At 30.7% G+C, this 25,159-nt stretch overlaps 1 protein-coding gene across 1 annotated transcript; it reads left to right on the forward strand.

Annotated features, from left to right (window-relative positions):
- Positions 1-1,658: 1,658 nt before the first annotated feature.
- LOC107455672 (cathepsin O) lies at positions 1,659-23,585 on the forward strand. Its single transcript, XM_016073312.4, has 10 exons — positions 1,659-1,976; positions 7,047-7,158; positions 8,831-8,936; positions 9,122-9,178; positions 14,239-14,395; positions 15,560-15,633; positions 15,730-15,774; positions 18,110-18,276; positions 19,935-20,027; positions 22,003-23,585. Exons 1-10 carry the CDS (start codon positions 1,785-1,787, stop codon positions 22,038-22,040), a joined length of 1,041 nt encoding a protein of 346 aa, XP_015928798.1. The 5' UTR covers positions 1,659-1,784; the 3' UTR covers positions 22,041-23,585.
- The last annotated feature ends 1,574 nt before the right edge of the window (positions 23,586-25,159 follow it).

Genomic DNA, 25,159 nt, shown 5'->3' on the forward strand with positions numbered 1-25,159 from the left:
TAGAATTCATCTACATAAGTACAATACTATGTCTTTGATGATAAAATACTATGTCTTTGATGATAATATATTATGTCTTTGTGCTAGAACATTGTGACTGATTTAAAGAATCCCGAGCGAGCCATGGTTCACGGCGTGAACCACATAGGATTGCGTAGCAATTCTCGGGGGTTAGCGAGCAGGGTGCGGAGCCTCCTAGTATGATTTAAGTCGTAAGCTGGACCAAAGAATGTTCTAACTATGCCCGTAAGAATAAACTAAAAAAATTTAAATGCTCAAAATTTAGTACACAAGAGTTGAAGCTATTCCCATAAGATAGAAACAATGCATTTTTTAAACAAATTAATTGAATATTTAAATTATATATTTGTTTTAAGTAATGATACACATAGTTAATATTAATGCATTTATTTATTATTTAAACATATAAAATTAGTTACTATTGAATCGTATACATTATTCACTATTTAGTCCTATTTATTTATTCGATATTTTAAATAGTCAGTAACTTCATATTTTTATTTTTTTTAAATAAAATATTAGGTAAATATTTAAATAAAACCGTTCTAAATTTAAACAAAACATTTTTTTTTAGTTTGTAACAGCAAACTCTTCATTAAATTTGCCGCTTAAGTTTAGAGACAAGTTTATTCTTTTATTGACTTGCATTTAAGATTTTTTCCAAGCTCTTTCTTTTGAGATAAATAAAAGAAAAAGTTTAAGGAACAAAAGTAATAATTTTAATAAACAAAGTAATAATTTTTAATTAATTCCGTAAAATATTGTACTGACTTTAGAATGAACAAAAAGCTTAATTATTTGAAGAAAAAGAAAACGATCGATTGGCAAGACTTTTCCACGTGGAAGAAAATCTCTAGAATTAATAATCCCCAGTTTCTTTTTTTTTTCTTTCTATTTTTTTTTTTAATTTCAATTTTTAATCTTTCTCATATGAGCCCATAGGAATGAACTTTCCCAAATATTACAAACATAGGTTACAAACACTTTACATTTTCACAAAACTGTAGTTTTTTCTTCCTATCGATATCTATTGAAGTTTAACAGAGTTTGAACAGGGAGCACTGAATAAAGTTATGTAAACTTATGTTAAAAGTCATGGATTGTTACAATATCACAACACCTATAAAAATGTCAAAAAGGCGTCATTTCATCATGAGACGACGCGAAAAACAGCTTGAAGAACGTTTGATTTAAATAATATTTATATACTGTTATTTTGCTTTTTTAATAATCTACTCAAATCTTAAGTAAAATCAGTTTTTTTTTGGGGGGGGGGGGAAATTATGATTAAAGAAAAAAAACACGGCATGTCCTTTTCTTCGTTTTTTTTTTTCGAAATGGAAAGTATTGAATTTCTTATATTTAAGCAATAAAAGGAATAACGTTTATAAATGCGCCGATAGTCGTTAATATATTGAAAAGAAAACTATTGAGATCGCTTATTAAAATTGAGATTATCAAAAATAATATGAAATGATACATAATTTCAAAAACATGAATCTCTTAATTTAACAGCTGATATTTTCCGTAGCGTCTACGCCACCTACATCAAAGATGAATCCTACCTAGCATCTATTAAAACTCACATCCCGTGATTCCCGTGTATAAAACCTTTTTTTAACGATTCCCTTTTCTTACTTTTATTTTTGTCAGTCAAGAGATGAAATGAAGATGGCGCTACTTGTCTTTCAAGCACGAGAAACTTGAGAAGAAGCACATGATTCAAATTTGCAAACACTTCAAAAATTGATATCCAGGATCGAATGATTAAGAGTATGTCTGTCATTACTGTGATTCACTTAATTTTTAGTTCTAGTTTATTGTTATATGTTTTTTCAAAAAATGAAACAATCAACACCGACATATTCACAAGATTTTCTGATTACATTTATCGCTACAATAAAAGCTATGAATTTGGTACTTATGAGTTTAAGAAACGAGAAACAATTTTTGAAGTAAGCTATATTTTTGTTGATCCGATAATTTTTTTGCTTCTTAAGAAAAAAGCACATTTTTTTTGTGTTTGTTTACAAAATATCTTATTTTACTTTTTAAGCTCATTAAATAAAAATAATTTAATTTACATTTTAATGTTTATACTCAAACGTTTTCTCTTTTCTTTATCCATTTTCTTTCCTGTTGTTTTATTTTATTTATTTGTTTTACATATTGTGGGGAATGTCTAAACTACTTCAGACAGTTCATTTTAGAAAATATACTTAAACATTAAAAAAAAATTTCAAAAGTTGCTTTGGATTAACACATTTTTTTAAAGAAAAAAAATTTATATTTGCCGAATACATTTCAATGTACATTTAAAAGTCTTTAAAGAAGGAAAGGTGAAATTTATTGCTAAATCACTTTTAAATTGAACTATAACAGCAAATGTATTTTTTATGTGGTTAACGTTTATGATATATTTGTTTACTTTCATAGCTTTTAATAAAATAAAAGATGAACTCTAACTACGATGACTATAATACTAATACGGTGACTGTCCTCGTTGAAATGGGACATTTCCTTAAAATTAACGATTTTTTTATTTCTTTTATTAGAAGAACAGAATTTTAGCATTCTAACAGTGTCTTTTAGCTTTTTTTATATATGCATTTACATATATATTTTTATATATANATATATATATAAGAATAACATATGTAACAACTGATTAAACGATTCATCCAGTCTATTCAGTATAATTCCTCTTTTTTTAATGTGAAACTATCAAATAATAAGTAAGCATGTTTCTTAGCAGTTTTAAATCTTAAACTCTTTTGTCAACAAAAATAATGGATCAAAGTCGATTCCGTATGTACGAAAGAAAGTCACAGCCCCTCTTTTTTTTATCCTTACTTTCATCGTAGTAATCTAGCTTTAGGGTTGAATTCAAATAATCAATGTATCTTTTTGCATAAAACTAAATGTTAATTTCAATTTATTTAATAAAATTTCAAATATAATATTTATTAGGAGTTTTTTTTTTTCGTCTGTGTTTATAATTCCTAAGCTTTTAAATCTACTTATAGAATTTTTTCTAACCTTTTTTTACCTAAATTCAATTTTTATTTCACCATTGAAAATCGTCCTAGCGAAATTTTTTCTACATTTTTTTTTCTTTCACATTTTGAAAATACCATTTTGCGTAAGTTAAAGTCATACCCCTCCTCCCTTCTTACTCGCAAACATTATAGAAAATCACGAAGCTCTTAAATCTCCTTAGGTGCTTACGTAAAATAAGACCGGCACCATGCTATAAATAAATTCTCAAATACTACTGAGATCTTATATTTCACCCTAGATTTCAAAATTTTATGTCGAAATATATATTATGAAGAAGAGATTTCGAAATAAATTGAAAATCAGAGGTAAAATGAATAAGTAATCGATATTAGTTGCAAACGAAAACAAAAATTATTATTTGAATAAAAACTACGCTTGAGAATAATTTTTAAGGAAAAACAGCCAAATTAAGTTGTTATATTTACTATTTTATGCTTCAATCAGTCTATAATACAATAGAATATACAAGGTCCGGCTATTAATTTCCAGGACTGACGTAACTGTAGGAGAACGAAAAGCCGGAAGATAGCGCTAATGATTGCATATTGAAGAGTGTTTTCTTGCGCATGTGCAGTGCAATCGGCACCATACTGAAGTAAGTGGTTCTCGTAGAAAGGCACACTAAAACGTAGCTCTTAAATTCCTATTGTCGAAGTGAAAATGGAGCAAGAATAAACATTAAATGTTGCTTCAAATTGGGCAAGACAGCTGCGGAAACCTACAAATGATTAAAACAAGTTTACGGCGAGGAAGCATTATGTCGCTCCAGAACTTTTGAATGTTTTAAACGCTTTCGGGACAGCGCGAAAGCGTGGAAGATGATCCACACACAGGTCGGTCGCAGTCGTTACGCACGCCGGAAGAAATTGAAAAAGTTCGCTTCCACACATTGCGTTACCTGCGAGGCGATTCTTAGCCCAGCATGGTGTCGTTGAAATGCAGCATCCACCATACTCTCCAGACCTAGCGCCAGCAGACTGTTTCCTAAGCTGAAAAATTCTCAAGATTTCAAGAAAAGATTTCAAGATGTCGAAGCCATCAAGAAAACTGTAACGTCACTATTAAAGAGCATTCCAAAAGAGGACCTTAAAACTTCTATCCGAAATTTGTACAGCCGAGCACAGACGTGCATTACGGCTGATGGGGGTTACTTCGAATAATACTAAATGGCTATGTGTTTAATTTTATTTTCTTCTGAGTTATTCCATGAGTCCTGGAAATTAATAGCCGGACCTTGTATATTTTTCACATTTAAACTCAAAACAAAGAGTTTAAAATTATTATTCCTTCTGTGATTATAACATGTGACTTCTGTTTTTGCTACTAGAAAAAGACCAACTCATTCTTGTAACGTTTCTTTTTTTTTTCTCAAGATTAATTCATTGCTACAAGAAAAGTTACGATATTCCATGACAACTTAAAACTACTTTGAACTTAAAAATAATATTTTAGATTGCGTAATGAAGCTTTATTGCATTTTAAGAACAATTTGTTGTTAAAACTAAATATTTTATAGTGAAGTAAAAATAGAGTTTAAGACTGACATTCAAAATAGAAAGAAAAAAGTTTTGCTTTGGAAAAAACTGCTAAGTAGTTTTATTCTAGTAAATGGTAAAATATTACATAACATCACGCGTTGATGGGAAGAGGTGTAGGGGAGAGCCTTAATTATTGCTGTGAAGAAAAATGAGGAGTTGGGGTGAATTAAATGAGCCTCATATTGAGACGGTATGACTAATACTTAGGAAATTAAAAGAGTTTTATGTTCGAAAAATACAATGTTTGACGTTACATTGTTGGTCATTGTTATCTAAGCAAGTGAAGGATCATTTCTGAGGGCATTTTTCAAATTGAATTTTTCTTAACGCTGCATCGAATAAGATCAATATGAATCATAGATTATTGACAATTTTTATTATCTACATAAAGATTCAGCAAGTTTTAAACGTTATATTTTTTAAATATTAGTTGTTGGCCTTCAATGCAGTTTACATTTTTAAAAAAAATTCATATTTCATTGAGGAGTTATATTTCATGTTGACAGATATGTAGAGTGACATAGATTTAGTAGACATATTATTATAAGAGAGAGATTAACAACTACTTGATTATTTATATTTTCTTCTTTCAATTGATGCGAATAACTTGGCGAGAACAAAACTACCAGAATATGGTAAAATTTGCAGTGTTTCTGGTTCTATGGGATCATCAAAAGCTCGGTAATTTTTACCAAAGCTCTTTAGTTAAATTACAATGAAGTTAAGTTTCATAATATGCGATAAATTTGGATAAACGTGATAAAATTTGGATAATTTGATAATGATACTGAAAGTATAGAATCAAAACCACTTATTCGGTTAAATTATTTTTCAGTTATGTATTTTTTACTAAATGAATGATAATAAGAACTATAATCTTGAACTGTTTACTAGGATATCTGGTAAACAGTTTGTATACGAAAGGAAAAATTACCAAATGAATGGTTTAAATACCGTATAATTTGGATTTTAACACCAGAATTACGCCTTTACCATACATTACCATACGGTGCGGTAATTTTACAAGAATTCTTTTCCACGTGCATAAAGTTAGCAATCGATATCCAGAGTTTGAAAAATCTCTGAAATTTTTAAATGCTCTGTTGAGCTTGTTAGTCTACAAAGTACAGATGTAACTTTAGTTTTTAATGGGTCAAATTACTTTTTGAATCCTTATTAAGGAAAACATATAAACGTACCTATTGTAAATCTGTCGTAAATGAACGTCGCTTACTTTTATATTTACATCAACATTTTAAAGTATAAATCAGAAGTATCATTAACAAAGAAGTATTAATCCCGAATAAGCAGTGATGGAGCTATTCTGGATTGCTCATTGGTTGTTTTGTAAGATTAAGCATTGATACAGTAAACGCTAAATGTTATTATTAACAAGGAAGTATTATATTAATTTTTAAGATTTTCTTTTGTTGAATCCAGTGTTAGCGTTTATTCGTTCAAACTGACATCTTGGCATTTTTGTTACAATTTTATGGGGTTTTAAATCAGTATTTTATGGTATTTTTCATGAAATAACTCTTACCTGCATCTTTACCCTTACCTGCCCTGCCGGGCACATAAGGGTAAAGATGCATGTCCGGAGTACAAAAAATTTTCCTGCTTCCAATAAAAAAACTGGCGTTTTTGAGAATCTCTCATTCTTCTTTGTAGTCTATGAATGGACCATGCCCATTTTTAACGCTTTCGACCTGGTTTGCAAATCGAGGTATGTATCCCGTTATGAAGCTTTTGCACTAGATTAGGAGAACGCAAGCGATAGGCTCAGTCTTTGTTCTCAACTTTTCTCATTGACCTTATTTAGTATTGCAACTTCTTTTAGAAAGAGAACTAAAAGTGTTCCTCTACAAATATTAACGTTTTCGGACTCTTTCGCACTAGTTTTTGAGACCGGACCAGGTACGCTCTTAACACTGTATTAATTAATAAATCATTTTAACCCCTTCCTTCTCGCTCCCGTGAAAATTACGGGTTGAGGTTTCGCTCTCCATTTCTCGCTCCCGTGATATTTCCAGGCTGGAGTGTTCAGTGGTAACACGCCAATAAGAATTAAACTAATTCATTTCTTTTGGCCAGAAATCATATTATGTCTCACTTTACACACCAGAGGGCAGAACCAGGATATTTTTTAAGGTAATTGTAGATAGTTAGTTTATTTTAAACTAGATGTCAGCACTAATCAGGGATACAGGGATAAAAAAATAGGCACTTTTATGACCGTTTTCTTGGAAATTAACCGATCGTTAAGGGGTTAATATTTTACTTTGATAGAGTGCAGATTTTAAGCATAAAATTGCGCTTCTTTCAAAATGATATTTATTTTCATACGCTATTTCTCTTTTGCGTTTAAATAATGATAACTCCTTAGCTTTGAGGAAAACTAAATATGTTGATATATCCTTTTCACAGCAAACTCTGAAGCGTATAGATTGGCTGAACAAGCACCGAAACTCTTCTCAATGTGCTCTGTATGGAGTCAACGAGTTTTCAGATCTAACACCAGAAGAATTCAAAAATTATGGTATGAACATTTTTGGAAAAATATTTAAAATATAAGTATTATACTTGGAAATTTATGCACATCTGATACCGTTGCACTAGTTGTTATTTTTTTCGTGAGCTGTGCACTCAACAATCCCTTCTCTGATAATAAATGAACTTGTTTATGAGTTTTAAGCTTCAGCTCAGTATAACTTTTTTTTAAAATTTAGATTAAGGAACAACCGAAAAAGCTCAAAATAAAAATCATTATAATTGTAAACAAAAATTATTATTGTACTTCTTCTTTCAAATCCCCATTTCTAGCCTAGCTAGACAAAGTCCATGAGTTTGTTCACCTTTAAAAAGTCTAAAACAAGAAAGGGTCTTTCTATATGGTCTTGTTTTAAAAGACCGAGACAGTCCAGTAGATGTTCAGGGGGTGCCTGGGCCGAAGAGCACTTGGTACAGAGGGCAAAACCCTTTTCTCCTCCAGAGTGCCTCAGTGATTTCAGGTGTCCACAGAGGAGACATGTGATGGCGGTTTGAGACTGACGGTCTTTGTCAGCTGTCAAGCAGCTACCCGGTCTGATATCCTGGTACCAAATTATTGTACTAAAAACATCGATAATAATAAAAGGAAAAGTGTGTGTCCGCAAGTGACTCTTATAATTCCAGAACCCTTTGTGTTTAGATTCTGAAACTTCGATATCAGGTGCTAAAAGAAATTCTATTTTCCAATAAAACAAAAATAGCAATGCTAAAATTTTTTTAATGAGTTTAGGTGGAAGGGACATGTGGAATCTCGCATTCTGGCAAATTAAACTGCTGATGATTCTGTTATATCAGTAATTTAAAATACCACATCAACAACGTTGGTTATCTTCTAGCTCTATTTCACCAAAAAACGAGTTTCGTCGGAAATTTATTGCGTGTTCTTCCATATCCATTCATTTTTAATCCATTATCTCAGGTAAGTTCAAGCTGAACGAGCGTATGCTGACGTCAGCGAATTAGTAGTTTGTAAACCATCTGTAACAACATGTATATTTTGTTACCCTATTGAAACCTGTTTCTATAAACCAATATAAATATTATAAAAAAAAAGTTTTTATCTTCTTATCTCCCTGCTTTCTCTTAGCCACCGCCATTAAATGGAGAGTACTTGCTTCGTAATTGGTCAGAAATAGTTCTACCGAACTTAGCCTTTAATGTCAAGCATTGGAGTTGTCACGTGACGAAGAACATTTGAAATGTTTCAGTTGAATCAAGAAACGGACATTTTTTAGAAAAAATAGTGCAGAAAATTCTAGTTTGATCAAATATTGCACAAGGCTGTCTTCGATAGTGACCCAATGTTACAGTTGAAGTAAGAAACCGCTCACCATCAAATAGCAATCGAACGAGTTCAAAGAAATCGAATCGAAAAAGCACGTTTCAGTTCCATACGAGTGTTTGACAAAAATACAGTTACTAAAAATATAAACATGTTCATAAAAATGCCGTAACACCAAGCACTTTCGTATTTAGTAAAAGCGTATCCTGTTTCTTAAAGTAAATAGTTTTTACATTTAAATTTCTGCTCTTTGTTTATTTGATTAACATTATAATTTTAATTGCATGCCTATGATTCTGAATGCTTTGGTTTGTAACTCGCAAAATATTTAAACCTTAAAAACTTATTTCAGCCTAACATTTCTTCTTACAAATTTTAGTTCATCTTCAAAAGTCTACAACAGATGCGCGGAAAATTTATCCATCCAAAACCAAGCTTCTGAAGTCAAGTTTAAACATAAAAAATTTACCAAAACGGGTTGACTGGTAATTATACTATTTATTATTTCTTAAATATTAGTTTGAACTATTTAAGTTATCTTTTCTCGATTTCTAATCATATTTGCTTCCATCATGACTTGGAATTATTTTTTTTAATTTTGCACCAATATTTATTAATTTTTGCTTGTTTTAAGACAACGCATTTGTAAATACTCTTTTCGTTTTATTAGGAGAGAAAAGAATGTTATAACTACTGTAAACAACCAAGGGCAGTGTGGAGCTTGTTGGTAAGTTTGTACACTTTAAACTTAATGCGTTAAATTATTATGCAAATGAAGTGCTCTTATATGAGTTTTCAGAAAAAATATGCGATTCATGAGCTGTTGGTTTTGTAAAATGTTTTGTAAAATAAGAATAATTTTATCATGCTTAGAATAGTATTTTAAGCATATTAGTAGGTTAGTATTTTAATTTAAATCATTACTAACATACGGTGTGAGCCGCGATTGCTCAGCCTTCCAATGAGGTGAACCGGGTTCGATTTCGGCGATGGCTGGTCGATACGAATTCCGCATCCGACTTGTACCGACCACGGTGCTGATGTGAAATATCCTCAGATGTAGGTATAATGTAGATGAATAGGGTAAAAAAGGCAGGAAAAAAGTGCACCGTCGAAATAAGACCACTTCTGAGTATAGCTAAAGTACCAACCACATTTATATACTACTTGAAATATGCAATGTTGGAGACTTAAACTGCTCCTTTTCGGTACATCGAACCCTTCTGAGATAGGCCCCCTCCTCCGTTTCCTCATGAATTAAAGATAAAAATAAAAAACTACAATTAAAGATAAAACCACCACTGTGAAGATCGTTCATTGTAAATTGAGGCATTGTCTACTGGAAAATCTGTCTTAGATCATCAATTCTCTCTACAAATAGAAATAAATGGATTTCTAGCAGTATTTAGTAATCCATAGACTTCATGATACCAGGAAAAAAAGTCATATTATATTTACGACTATGGCCGCATTTTCCCCACACCATTAATAAATCTTCACCTAGCTGTCTATTAGAAAAGGTTTTTCTTTTGTTTTCCTCATCTACTCTGTTTTATTTTATAGATCATACAAAGAATTTGCGACATTAAGGAACTAAGTAGTAGGCGAGAGGGGGGTATTGTATAAATTTTTCACTAATTTGCCAAAAAACCATATCTAATACAATTAAATCATGAAATATTTTTTAGCAATAATTTGGACGCTCACCTGAATGCTGACTTATACCAAGAATTACAAACTTGTAATTTTTTTCCAAAATTATTTTTTTTCTTTAAAGAAAAAGTTGTTTTTGGCCACACTAGCTCCACTACACGGGGCTAGCATAGCTAGTGTGGAAAAGCCATGGAGCTAGTGTGGAAAAATTTGGTAACTTAAGTAGCAGTTTATTACAACTCAGACAAGTATATCTAAAGCTAAAATTAAATTAATTTCAATCTAAACTTTATTGAAGAATAAACATTGACATATTTTAATCAAGATACTAATTTGTAATAGAGTATTTCACGATAATAAGAAACACATTTTGGATACAAAACCATACAGTTACAAACTATTATTCAATTTGACTTATTTGAAATCTCAGAACCAATTTTAAAATGAATTAATAACCATTGTTTTAACTTGATTATGAAATGATCCGAATAGACAACACACGGCTTGCATGACGTGATCACCGCAGGTTGACCTTGTTGTTGTTGTGTTGTTGTTGTTTCTAATGCCATATGCCACACGGGCCATCCGGCATGGTGAGACTGAGCAAATTTAAGGCAAAGTGCGCGTTCCTTGTTTTTCAGTGGCGCCATCTATGGCCAAGAATTCGACTTCCACCAAACCATACGTCACACCCGTTTATAGGGTGGACCCATTCATTCATCCACTGGATCCACAGATCGTAATTTTGACCTGAATCAGAGAACGATCGGTCTCCAATCCAGTACCCCCAGATGTATTGATTTGTTATGGGAACATGGAGGACTTTTGCGACTCGACAGATTTAACGTGCATCAGTCACTTTCCTACACGGGGAGTCTTCGGCCCCTCGGGGTTTGAACCCACGAACTCTCAGAAATGGGCCCAGCTCCCTACCGACCTGGCTATCCCGGCTCCCTGGTTGACTTTTAAAAACCCCTACGATGCAACGTGCATGACTATGATAGTACCTTAACTAAACAGCTCTTAAAATAGAATACTGGACCGTTTAGTGATGTTCTGTTTTAGTTTAATGTATGGCAAAAAAATAAATCTATATTAAAAAATTATTTTTCTTCTTTAATTCGCCCATGTTGAATCATATCCAACTGACAAGCTTGATAAAGCATCTCACTTAAATTTTCGTAAAGTCTTTAAAAAGTGGATTAGTTTAAAGGTTCCTAGATAAGTTTTTTACTGGAAATTAAAACCACTATTTTTAAAGGTATATCATTCTGCAAAATCATTAAAATTTATAAAATAAACGACATGAAGTGTGCTACATTTGTAACCAATTCATATTTCGGCCCTTAGAAATTGAATGGCACAAATGTGGGCAGGTCCACACTAGTCCCACGAAGACGCGTGTTTGTTCACGTGTTATGCAGAGTAAAAGTTAATATAAAAATGGATAAAAGCGGTATAATTTTTATCATATTTTCCTCTTTTGTTAAAATTTCGAAAATAAAATGTGTTAATAAACCAATTAAGAGGAAATTTGAAAATTCATTTTGCAAATTTCAACTGAAGTGTTCACAGAGTGATTATGCAGCTGCACATGGAAAGTGTACGTTAATGTTTCCAATCAACGACATTTCATAGAAGAAATTTGACCAGTAATTCAAGCAAGGTGTCCACTCTAGCCCCATTTGCATGCTACCTCCCCTAACTTAAAGTGAAAGCTATCCTCAGTCATAAAAGAAAAGGTAAAAAAAGAATTTAGAGGATCCGTGCGCCAATGATATGGCGTGAGAAAAAAGAGAATGATTTCTTTTCTATTACGCAGCAAGGTGGAGGAGCATTGATTGTGTATGAAAGCTACAGCTATAATGATCAACTTAACTTGGGACCATGTCTTGCTGAAAAACCTTTTTGTTACAATATGTAATCTGAATCAGTTGCCCAAGCAAGATTTTTCATCAGGATAATGCTTCAATTTACGTCGAAAATATTTCGCATTGGTGGTTTTGGGATAACTGGCTGCTTTTCATGAACGGCATATTCTTAAATTTAACTTCATTTTCCAAGAAAATCTGAGGGGGCTTTTCTCAGTAGAGTTTAATATTCCAAAAAGGGGTGGTATCAGTTTGTGGTTGAATTAAAAGTTACCAGCTTTGAATTTTGACATAATATTGATGCTTCAGGTATTGATACGTGTTAAGAAACATAGTATATTTCAAGTCTTATATGAAAGTGACTTTATTTTTTAAGGCTCACTTTTTTTTCATTCTTTTTCAATTGTTTGATTTTTTTCTGTTTTGGGAGAGCAAGAAGAATTTGCTCTTGAGAATATGTGTTCGGACATCGACTTTATTATTATGCTTGTTTGATTCACATTGGTTTTCTTTGCTTCAAATTATAGCACAAAATCGAGGTCGCTTTATTTAAGTGAGACACTCCGTATCTGCAAATTACACTAGTATATTGTGTAAGCTTAACTCAGACTTCTGACTTCCCGAATAAAATATCCAGATTCTCACCTCATCTTTTCAGACAGTTCTCCAATTTTTATTGCAATAATAAAACGTACTTTGTAAAGATAATAATTACTATTTGGAATATATTTCGAAGATTACTTAATAATTTTTTTCTGAACTTATGTAAGTATTTCCAAAAAATGAAATTAATTTGAAATAAGTAAACTGAGTTGAAAATCCTGCTGCTGTCAAAGTAACATGGTAACCACAAATCAGTAAACCAGTGCGACATTAATTGGTAAGTTCCGAATGTCGGTTTTTGCAGGTGAATTTGCTTGCTGTTTTTGGCATACCCTGACAGATACCCTAATTAGATTTTCGGGATGCAGAAAATCCTCAGCGGCCATGTCGTATGATTATGCGGCATGTAAAAGATCCCTGGAGTGCTTTATTGGCTCTTGGCATTTCCGGCAAAATTAAATTCCTAGAGCACTTTAGAATCCAAATAGAGTCTCGGTGCTGCCATCCAGTGTGGCAGAAACTAGACGTCCAAATTAACATGACCAACTGTATCTCACCCATTGCGGTGGTCCTGAAAGAGTGGATACCACCTCTGAAGAACGCATTAGGTCTGCTCAACGGCAAGACCGATTGTGCATCTCATTGGAAATTTAAAAAAAAATAATAATAATAGCTGCAATCAAACAAATTTGATCCCAAAAGTTTAGCTAGCGGAAAGGTAGTCGAAAGCTTTAACCTTCTTAATATTATTTTCATTTTTTAAATATTTTACTTATCGCTTAGAACTAGTTGAGAAAATCAAAAAATTAAATAAATAAATAAATAAAATGATTTACTCTTATTTCTGAAAGTCATTCATCAATTGATAAATTCATGCAAAAAAATTTTTAAGAACATTCATTAATTTTTCTTTATTGAATTTATAAATACTCGAAGAATTTTTAAATTTTAAAGGCCGTCAAATTTTTGCTCATCTCATATGTTATAATTTTGAATGACAAAATACAAAGTTTGACCGAATGAGAGCGTCATTTTCTGAGAAATAAAATTTAAAATGAAAGTCATATTTCCAAATTCTAATTTTTAGAGAATTTTTTAACTAATATTATATATATATATGTCAGGGCCGGTACGCGGGGCCCTAGGCCATTCAAATTTTTGGGGCCTTTAGATTAAAATTTTTCAACTAAAAAAATTATCGTACTTTATTAACATATATTTGAAATTGATTTTTTTTTAAGAACTCATTATTTTTCTTAATTTTTTTAAATTTACTTTCAATAGATAGATAGATAGGTATTTACTTTTGTGGTTATTACCATCCTCTATCAGCTCTCTTATCTAATTTGCGATAGTAGCTTAGTGTGCGCCAACATTTTCTTAGATCATCATTAGGGGATGAATCCAAAAATGTCACCAATATCTCATTAGTGTAGCTCCTGTGCAAGATCATACTTAAAGAAATATGTTGTACGTAATATCAAAAGACATCTACATCCTTTGTCTTTAGTTTTTAGGGTTAATTATTTTATAATTGTATTTCAATTTAGTAATTTAGTTTGAATTAGCTCATAAATTAGTTATTCAATAATTATTATTCATTAAAAAATAGTTTCAGTAGCTGGTCCTAACATTTTTATACTATTCTTGCACCGTGAAGGGCTTTTAGTACAGTGGAGACAATTGAAAGCATGAATGCATTGAAGAATGGCGCATTAGACAGCTTTAGCGTCCAGCAAGTACTGGATTGTGCAGCGTCTCCAAACAATGGTTGTGCTGGTGGTGACACTTGCCTTGTTGTAGAATGGCTGTATAAAGTAATTCTAATCTGTACATTTTTTTATATTTTTATTACTGCATTTTATTTACTAACTCTTTTGAAGTACTGAGAGTAAAGTGCATTTTGATTAGGTTATCATTAGCTGTATTGTAAGTATTTTGTCCTACTAATTATTGTACTCTCTGAGGAGTAAAATTCTGCCTTTTGACGATTCAGTAATCATTGAGCTATATTTCATGAATTCTCAGAATCATTTCCTCGCGAAATCGCGTGATTTGTGACGGAACACAAACTCTCAAATATATGACGAATATGTTTCCTCAACTCGAAACCTAATCGTTGTACAATGTGGGATATTGTTAACTAGAATGACGAAACTAGAATGTACACTAAACTATCAAACATAAAGTGACATTCGGGCTATACGGTTGTCAAGGTGTTGGTCTCAATTCATGGTTTCGAATCCCGTTGGGCATGTGTGCAATTTATCGCTCTGTTCTGTCTGCTCTTGTGTTGCTTAGCCGACATTTATTCACCTATCCCATTGTAGTGATTATTTGAAAAGTTAGATACATTAAGCATAACAAGTTTTTTTTTTTTATTTCTTTAATTTCGACAAAATTTGTTTCCTCGAATAGTTATTTCGTCACTTTGACGAAATTTTCACTCGGAACATACACAAAGAAACAGTTCCTTCAAAGACGAAGAAAGTTTCCTGAAGTTTCAGCATTCTTTTTTTACCGTATTGTAGAAAGCAAAAAAATCACCAAAGTCTTTTTTCATTCTTTCTGGCAATAAGTTTTGTTTTACTTGAATTGATATGTTTTCTTAAATATATAAGTTTCTCTTTAGTTTTTGGATCCCGAAAGCTTTAGGAAAGCTTTAAGAAAGATTTCTTTCTAATATAAAAATGAAGAAAAAAACACGAGTCTAATAGTTTTATTCGACATTGGAAATGTGACGAATTCAACGAAGTCAAACATGTAAACTATCTTAAATCACCTAATTAAAACAAAAAATTGACTTTACTAAAAGAGCAATTTATCTTCTTGGGTCTCTTGTCAACATTAACTAGCATATTATAAAAACACGCCACAAGGAATTCGTATGAAAATCCATACAACCTTTTTGTTAATTTTCCATTTAATATGCATCTTAATTTCATTTGCTGGTTTTCTGTTAATTTTAAAAAAATTTTTAGAGTGGAACCGAAATTGTTCTGGAAAAAGATTATCCTTTTGTTGGAAAAGATCAAAACTGTAAAAAGAATGTAAAGTAAGTAAAATAGTATAATAGGAATAATTATAGAAATAAATAATTCTTGAACATGACTTTATGTGAAATTTTTAAGCGTAAATAATCTTTTTACAGGTCAGAAAAATCTGTGAAAATTGCCAGAAATTTTACATGTGATAGGTATGTACAAAATAAAATTTTGTTTCGTAGACGAAGATTTTATTGTAAAAAATGCGAAATATGATTTTAAATTAAACGCAATAAAAGTGAGTTTAATGAATTTATAATTATATTTTATTTTTGATAACGGTTAAAAATCAATTAAAGGAAAACGGGTGGAGGTAAAGATATAAAGTTTGTTGCATTCTACTTAAGAAACAAGTGATTTTTATGGTAACAAATTTTAAAAATAAGTTACAAAGTTAAAAAACAGATGGTGCTTCTGAATGCAAAAACTTTAAAACAATGATTTCTGTTGCATGCGAGAACATTCCATATGTAATAGACGTTGGTTAAATAAAAGTGAGTAAAGCGCAATAAAAGTGAGTTTAATGAATTTATAATTATATTTTATTTTTGATAACGGTTAAAAATCAATTAAAGGAAAACGGGTGGAGGTAGAAATATAAAGTTTGTTGCATTCTACTTAAGAAACACGTAATTTTTATGGTAACAAATTTTAAAAATAAGTTACAAAGTTGAAAAACAGATGGCGCTTCTGAATGCAAAAACTTTAAAACAATGATTTCTGTTGCATGCGAGAACATTCCATATGTAATAGACGTTGGTTAAATAAAAGTTAGTCAAGCGCAATAAAAGTGAGTTTAATGAATTTATAATTATATTTTATTTTTGATAACGGTTAAAAATCAATTAAAGGAAAACGGGTGGAGGTAGAAATATAAAGTTTGTTGCATTCTACTTAAGAAACACGTCATTTTTATGGTAACAAATTTTAAAAATAAGTTACAAAGTTGAAAAACAGATGGCGCTTCTGAATGCAAAAACTTTAAAACAATGATTTCTGTTGCATGCGAGAACATTCCATATGTAATACACGTTGGTTAAATTTATCTTTGGATTGCTGCTCTTTTATTTTTATACTCTTTTGCATTAGGTACTTGCTTCAAAAATATTGTTTTGTAATTGTTGTTCTATTACATTGCCCTGTTGACGAAATTTTATACTGATTTAGAAACTTGGCTAGAAACTTGGCTTCTGAGAAGAATGCATAAACTGAGTAGTTCTATTCCGAAAATTTTTCATTGATTTCTTTAAATCGTAGATCATTTCTGTAACCTATGAATAAAATACATATTCCTTATACATTTGCTCTAAGTGTGTATGGTCACCTTTGAAAACATTTAATGTCTTATATGTACTTTCCACCACACGATAACTGAGTGGCTAAGCATTGAGTTGTCATTTTGTAAGACGCAGGTACAATCCCATAGGAGTTGCGAAACCCAACCAGTTTCAGATTTATAGGAATAGCAACTAATAGTAACTGGTCTTGGAAATAAGCTGACCTCATAACCCTTCCTCATACCATTGGTCACGAAATTGTGGAGCCTTAACCTCCATGATCTCTTAGTTGTGTATCTCTTAGTTGAGAGATAAAATGACCAACTCATTTTAGCTTAACGGTAAAATACAAGCAAAACATCAATAATCCAAAGGTCAATAATCCACAAAAACATACCAACATAGGAAATTCATAAAAAAAAAAACATTACGTATTTAATTAATTTTGTTAAATTATATTTTTTGTTATCTGTTCTCAGCAAAATAACATAAACGGTAAAAGAAATTCATTCCATAAAATTTATCAAAATAGTGCTTAAGGACCTTTTAAGAAATAGAAAAGAAGGAAAGGAGGGAAGGACCGTGCAATTGGTTTTTAAAAAATTCAAAAATCTTATTTAAGAACGTTAACTAAATTTCAATTAAAAAATTGGAAAATGTCTGAACATTAAGTGTCAGTACGTAATTAATAAATCACTCATGAGCTGCAATAGCTGCACAACCCAAAAAATCAAGTTTTGAGATAAGTGGGTTTAAAGCTTTTATGGCTAAACAAAATGCATAAGAAATGCTTTAGTTTGCTTAAATGAAGATTACCTTTAAGTTGAATTATGAGTTGTGCTAGTATTGCTGCTGAAAAGAATGTGTATTTTCATATTTACACCTGTTCTTAGTTCAAAACGCGTGTTTTTTGAGTTGAGCCACTATTGCAGCTGATGAGCGAAATTACTGAAACTTATGAAATATTTATTAATAAATTAAATAACAAATTAATAACGTATGAATTAACACACTACTCATAATGAATGAATGAGCATGTTTTGTTTATAGGTTCGAAATAAATTTATTTTAATTTGTAAGTACCTCGAATAAATGTCTTTGAAACATTCATGAATTTATTAATGCAGTGCCATATAAATGTCAAATATTTCATCCTCTATTTATGTATGACAGATACATGGTACTTAAAGTCACTTATTCGTACTCGCAGCTTCGTAGGTGAAGAACACTTAATGCTGTTACACATTGCTCATCATGGACCTCTTATAGTTGCCGTAGATGCTACAGGATGGCAAGACTACTTGGGTGGAATAATTCAGTACAACTGTGATAATGAAAGAAATCATGCTGTTCAAATAGTAGGATATGATATTTCAGGTATGTTACATTTCGCAATGCTTCAAAAGAGGAATAATCTAGCAACAAGGCATAAAATCAATGAAATACGAAATAATTAACAATTTCATAAAATTACGCTTTGGATCATAAACGAATTTTTATCTCTCTCTGGTTATTTCAGCTTCCGTTTTTAAAAGCGCTATATGTTGAGCCACCTCAGCTAGATTTGGCATGTGACACTTTTAGCGGCAATCATTGGTCGATTTTCTAGCGTTGCCATTCGGATTGTTGTAATGAGGCTTTTTTTTGCCGCCGTGTAAGAGAAATATATATATATAGATGGTATTGTTTTTCCAGGATCCTCTCCCTGTTAGTGAGGAGTATTTCTTGTATTCAAGGAAAAAAAGGCCGATATTTTCAAACACTGACCGGCAAGTTGAGGTGCTCAAATTTCAAGTTCATATACATATAAAACAATTTTATGCATATTTTGTTTTTACAAAATTAATGCTTAAATTAGTTATTGATTTAAATTAATTATTATTTCAAAATCAACTTGCGAAATTTTGGACCACACGATGTTTTGCCAACGCAAAGTTTTTGTGAGGCGAAGTTTTGGCACATTAGCACTTAAATGTTACTAAAAATTAATATGAAAATTCAAATTTTAATATTTTTTTTATTTCCAATGAGCTGCATTATCGGTCTTGCCGATGAGCAGACCTAGTGCGTTCTCCAGAGGTGGTATCCACTGTTTCAGGACCACCACAATGGGTGAGATACCGTTGGTCATGTTAATTTGGACGTCTAGTTTCTGCCACACTAGATGGCAGCACCGAGACTCTATTTGGATGCTAAAGTGCACTAGGAATTTAATTTTGCCGGAAATACCAAGAGCCAGTAAGGCACTCTAGGGATCTTTTACATGCCGTATAATCATACGACATGGCCGCTGAGGATTTTCTGCATCCCGAAAATCCGGTGTCTGGGCCGGGGATCGAACCCGCAGACTTGGGCTCAGAAGGCCGACAACAAACCAACTGCGCCACCCAGAAATTTTAATATTATTAATCAAATATTTCATATGTTCAAAATGTTGATGAGCAAATGCTTATACCTAACTTATGAAAATAAGCTCCGCACTTCTTTACATTGCGAAAAATGTCTGGTTAAGTCAATCGAAATTTGACGAAAATATTTTTGACACATAATAGTTTTAAATAATAGTATAGAAGTTTTTGACAAATAAAAATGTTTTTGCGGTATAAAAATGTTGCTAAAAAGTGTGCTTTTAAATTTGGGAGCGTATTTCATTAAATCAAACATTAATACAAAGGTTACTTTACTTTTCTTTACGCTAGCATCAACGCAAGTATCAACTTATCTTTTACGCTAGTATCAACTTATAAAGAGTATATTTTATTTTATTTAATACATGCATTGATTGCACGCAAATAATGTTCATTTTTATTTATTTTTTTACAAATGATTCCACTGAAAATGAATCACAATTGTGATGCTTAATGAAAAAAAATGAAATTTCTGTATTTTTTTAGAAAAAAACTAAGAATTTGTTTGAATTTATGTTCTTATATTTAATATATATAGTATATGTTTCTAATCATAATGAAATTATATGCTTGTTTTAGTTTCCCTTATTCCGACAAATTAAAAACTGCATGCTTTTGTACATTTAGGTGAAATACCTTATTACATTGTACGCAACTCATGGGGAACTCAATTCGGAAATAATGGTTACCTTAATATTGTCATTGGAAAAAACATGTGTCGTAAGTATGCTTGAAAAAAATATTTGTTCTATATTATAACATTTATAATAGTTCGTTTCTGTACCTCTTTTTTCTTATGTGCTATTATTGTATTTAAGAACATAATAGGTTACCTTAAAAATATTTAGTAATTAAAAGATAAGTTTCTTAATTCGTAATGAATATATTTGGGTTTCCAAAAATTTATAAATAAGGGAAGGTGTAAGACCAGTTCCTCAATTCTGTCGATATCAGTTCTGTTTTCTAGTGCACAAAATCTGAATTACATTTACTAGTAAAAAAAAAAGTACCTACCATATAAAGGTGTTGCTGTTGATTAGTTCATATCGTCTGTGTAGATTAAGTTTTTTTTTACTATATCAATGTTCTTATGTTTTTGAACTAGCCTTTTTTATTGGTCATTACAGTTACAAAAATTGCTTTAGTTCAGCTTATTATATGTTTACTTAAGATTCATATTTTAATAAGCAATAGGGATTTAGTCCAATAACAGTTTTGTTCTGTTATGTTTTGATAACCTCTGCACTCCGCCCCCACCCTCTTGATGTGAGTCTCGGCCTGGACTCAGAAAGTTGCAGTGCGGAGGAGAAAGAAGATAACTACATTCAATGCTGAAAAAATGTTTCACGGGTGCCAGGACAAATTTTATTACAGGCTCCCTCTTAAAAGCGCAAAAAGCTTGACATGGTCGATAACTCCGCCCCCCCCCACATTGGTGGCCACCGGACATGATTTGAACACGCAGTAACTCCCACTTCAATCTGTTAACGCCTACTTCGTTAGATGATCCACATTGAACAGTTGACTTGATACTTGTGACTGCAACATTATCCAATCCTCCTCACGCTGTTGCTACTTAGTCTCGTCTCGATTAAACAAAACGACTGCCTGCATACACTCGACTGCTAATGGCAACACAGGAGCGACTACGACTGTGAAGTTAATACACCTATCACATTCAGCACTCAAAAACCCGGTGACCTTAAAAAACCAGCTCTCCCGGTCTTTCACAAGTACTGCAACTGGTGGTATCCGTTCATCGAATTCTATCCCTGATAAAAATTCTGGTGGGGGTGTATTGTGGCGTAACTACCACTACGAAAATTAAAACATCAATTCACTGGTATATAAGACATGCTAACTTGATTCAATCACGAGGTACCTTTTGATAGATGAAGGTTGGCATTGTCCATAACTCCGCCCCCACAAATTTTTAACGTAATAAGGCAATAATATAGAATTAGATTACAATAAAGAAACAACTCTTTTAGTTTTAAACTCTTAAGTTTAAAAACAATCAAAATCAAAAACTTCATAATAGTAGAGTAGAACAAGAGAAATAAATATTACAGGTAAATACTTTTAAATTAGGGATAAAAAAATATTTTACAGGAAAACGGTGTCGTTGATATTTTATTAATTTCATGCTGATGTCAACCAAATGTAAGGAAATTAATGTGGGAAAACTGGATTATATTCTGTGATTTTTCAGCAAATAAAAATGCACCGTTAACAATGGGAAACGATGTTAGACCATTATGTTTTTTTTTTTATTTATCGCGACACGTTTGTCCTCATTCATAACATGTCCTACATATATTTTTATTAATAAAGGTGTTTTTCGAAGAAATTTGATGATCAGAAAAAATAACAAATTAACATGTTCGTAAATTCGCATTTATGTAAAAATTTTAAACAAGCAATGAAAATGTAAGGGTACATGTCAATACTTTTAGTTTATTTCAGTAAATAAATTGGTTAAAACTATTATTTATTTACATTTTCGTAAAATCTTATTACTTATTTTTCAATATTAAAAAATTTGATAGACATTATATAAATATAATCTTCTTTTTTTAAATTATCTCTTCGTATAAACAATTTGTACGAAACAATTTGTAAACAATTTGTACTAAATCTATTTCAACAAGCTTTTTACTGCATTTCTATACATTTTTGTCTCATATCATTTCAGGTATAGCTGAAGAAGTTACAGCAGTAGATGTTTTATAAAATTATGAAATAGTGAAGACTTTTTTGCTTAATCACATATTATTTTTAATGCTACTTAAGAAAATTATGCTGGTTTAAAGACTTTAGCATTTACATCATATTTTTCACTGAAAATAAAACTTTTTTTTTAATATTTTATAACCATTTTTTGTCATATAAAATGCATGATAATTAATTTATATTCAACATCCATATCATTTTCTACATTCTGCAGTTATTTATTTGAAGAAACTTGTCATGTGGATTTACTTTATGGGATTTTCCTTATGACGTTTACATTATGAGGATCTACCTTTTGTGAATGTTTCATAAACATATTCTAAAAACATAAAAATATTTGAATACACCTATTTTTTGAAATTTATTGATTGTAATGCATTTAATAAAATTGATTGATATGAACAATTAAAATTGAAAATTAACGTCATTTAAGGTAAATAGAAAAAAAATTGTTCTACCTATTATAGACGAAGTTATTAATTTAAACGTTAATGATAACCTACATTAGTGGATTAATTTCAAATTAGCAAGAAAAAGGTTTATTAAGAATAATAAATAAACTTTACATATTTCTTAAAAGTTGAGGTTATATTTTGTATAAGGCATTTATAAAAAGCATGCTAGTTTTATTATCAGTAACAAATTAAACAAAAATAGAATGAATTTATAAATTTAATATAAATTGGTAAATTGTTTTGAAGTTTTAAATTTACATTTTTATGGATTTTGAATTTGTAAAGCATTTATTATTTTATTTTATTTTTATCACTTTTGTTCAAGGAAAAACTTTTTATCGTTTTTATGTACATTTTAATACGGAATCAGACATTCCATACTTTTTGTGACGGTAGCATTTTTATATTGAATACTGTAAGTTTTTTTTCCTCATATAATAGTCTGTGTTTAATAATTTATTCATTTGAAACGAATCTTTTTAAAAACCTGAAGTGGAAAGATACAATCCAATAAGAACTTTAAGCTTCATGAAAACTGAAAATAGAAAGGCATGTTTCGAGCACTGAAACACGGCGCTCGTTATCAAGATTGGTGACGGCAAAACAGGTTAGAAATAAGAAAAGGAATAGTTTACGAATAACAATAGTAAAAGGAAAATATTGCGAAAAATAATAACTACGGTGGTTATGGAGGTGAAGGTACCGATGCCTCTTCGACCATCACAATTTCTTTTTCTCACATAATTTCGATTTCCATTTTTTCCAACAAATGTGCTTTTTTTATTTAAAATATCTCATTAAGTTTACTTGTAGCTTTTTCAAGGGTTGTTTCCTTGAGAATGAGAGCCGAGGTCAAACGTTCCAACCATATCGATTTTCTGAACCACATTTTTATGAATTTCTAGATTTTTTTTAAATTCTTGTTAAATTTCCTTCATTTATATGTTTACAACAGTTGTGTTCAACTTCGACTAATCACCTACATATGATTTATTTTGCCAGTTGCTATGATAGATAAGTACTATAATATGTTGTAATACCTACTTGTTTATATTTAAATAGAAATAAATGTCTTACCATTGTATTGTAATTACTACATTATTTTTGAAATTTGTTTCAATTTTTTTGCAACTGATAGAGTAAAAGTGATGAAAAGCTCATTGAGGAATAGAAATTGCAACTGTAGTAGATCAGAAGCAAAAATTTTTTAATGTAAATATTTTGCATGATGCTTACATTAAAAAATATACTTAATGCTATTTAAAAATGATAGAAAATCCTTTAATGTAAGTATTTTGCATAATGTTTACATTAAAAAAATTCTACTTAACGTGATTTATCGATCGATTCCTAAAAAAAGAAAAGTAAATTCAGACTACTTTGTCGCAGTTAATAAGAAAAGTTACTCATTAACAGAGTCAGTTAATGAGTAAAATTAATAAAATTAATATAAAGTTTCATCAACAGCGTCAGTAAATTATTACCACTTACTTCCTTTTCGTGGTAAAAACAACGTTTACCAATTAAGTCAGCAGTGATTTCTCAGCAACAAATTGCATTCTCCGTAACTTTTTTTAGAAGCATTTAGCAAATTACAAATTTGTCTCTTTTTATTCTATTTATTTATTTCTTTATTCTATTTATTTGTTTTTTTTTATCTATTTACCCACTTCTATAAAACTTAACTTGCGAATAAACAATTTAGGTAATTATGATTAATGATGAGTGCAAAATGTTAACGAGATATAATCTATAAAACCGAACACCTATTACAAATGAAAATGGAATTTATTTTGTTTAAAAGTAATTGCAAAAAGAGTCAATATAGTTGGCTATAGATTTAATTTCGATTTCAGTTTCATTTTCTAATGCTCTTTAATTGAATCAAAATACTGGCATCCGCTCGATTTATTCTTCAAAATTTCGTGTCCTGATTCAAATTTACATAACGAACGTTTTCTATCACGTGACCAGCAGGACAGTTTGATTTCGATGGCGAAGTTACAGTGAAATGTCTCTGATCAATCACAAAGCTGATAAAGTTCCTTTAATGTAGGTAATAAGCAAAATCAGGGGGATAGAAAGAAAATATCTTGGCAAACTGTTTAGTTCAACAATTGACAGTTTTATGCAAATAATAAGCTACATGAGGAATGTGATACTATTTTCTAATTTAGATACAAATATATATCGAATTATTTATACAATAATTTTGGGATCGAAATCCAAAACTACGATTCAATATACATCAGTAGTCGCTACTAATTAAAGCTGGTAATTTATTACTACAGGTTAATTGCAATTACGTTCTTAAAATATTGCACTTGATTCACGCTTTTCAATTTTTCTTGATAAGCGTTTTTTTTTATGTAGAAATAATTTGAAATAATAGACATATAGAGAATTACAAATTTTTATATAATGAGAAGAATGTAGAAAAATGCTTTCATGACATTAACAAAAATTTACAATTCATAATCGTGAGAACTTTGAAAAATTTGTCTAAAAATGTCCTACATATGAAAATTTATCATCATATAAAATTTATCGTCATTTAATATCCAAAATTTAATCAAACAATTATTCACTTCTACTGTAAAACAATTTAAAAAATAATGTAGTTAATACTGTAAAATATTTGAAGAGGTTTAGTAATATACCAGA

The sequence above is a fragment of the Parasteatoda tepidariorum genome, chromosome 7 (assembly GCF_043381705.1).
Source record: "Parasteatoda tepidariorum isolate YZ-2023 chromosome 7, CAS_Ptep_4.0, whole genome shotgun sequence".
Classification (NCBI taxonomy): Eukaryota; Metazoa; Arthropoda; class Arachnida; order Araneae; family Theridiidae; genus Parasteatoda; species Parasteatoda tepidariorum.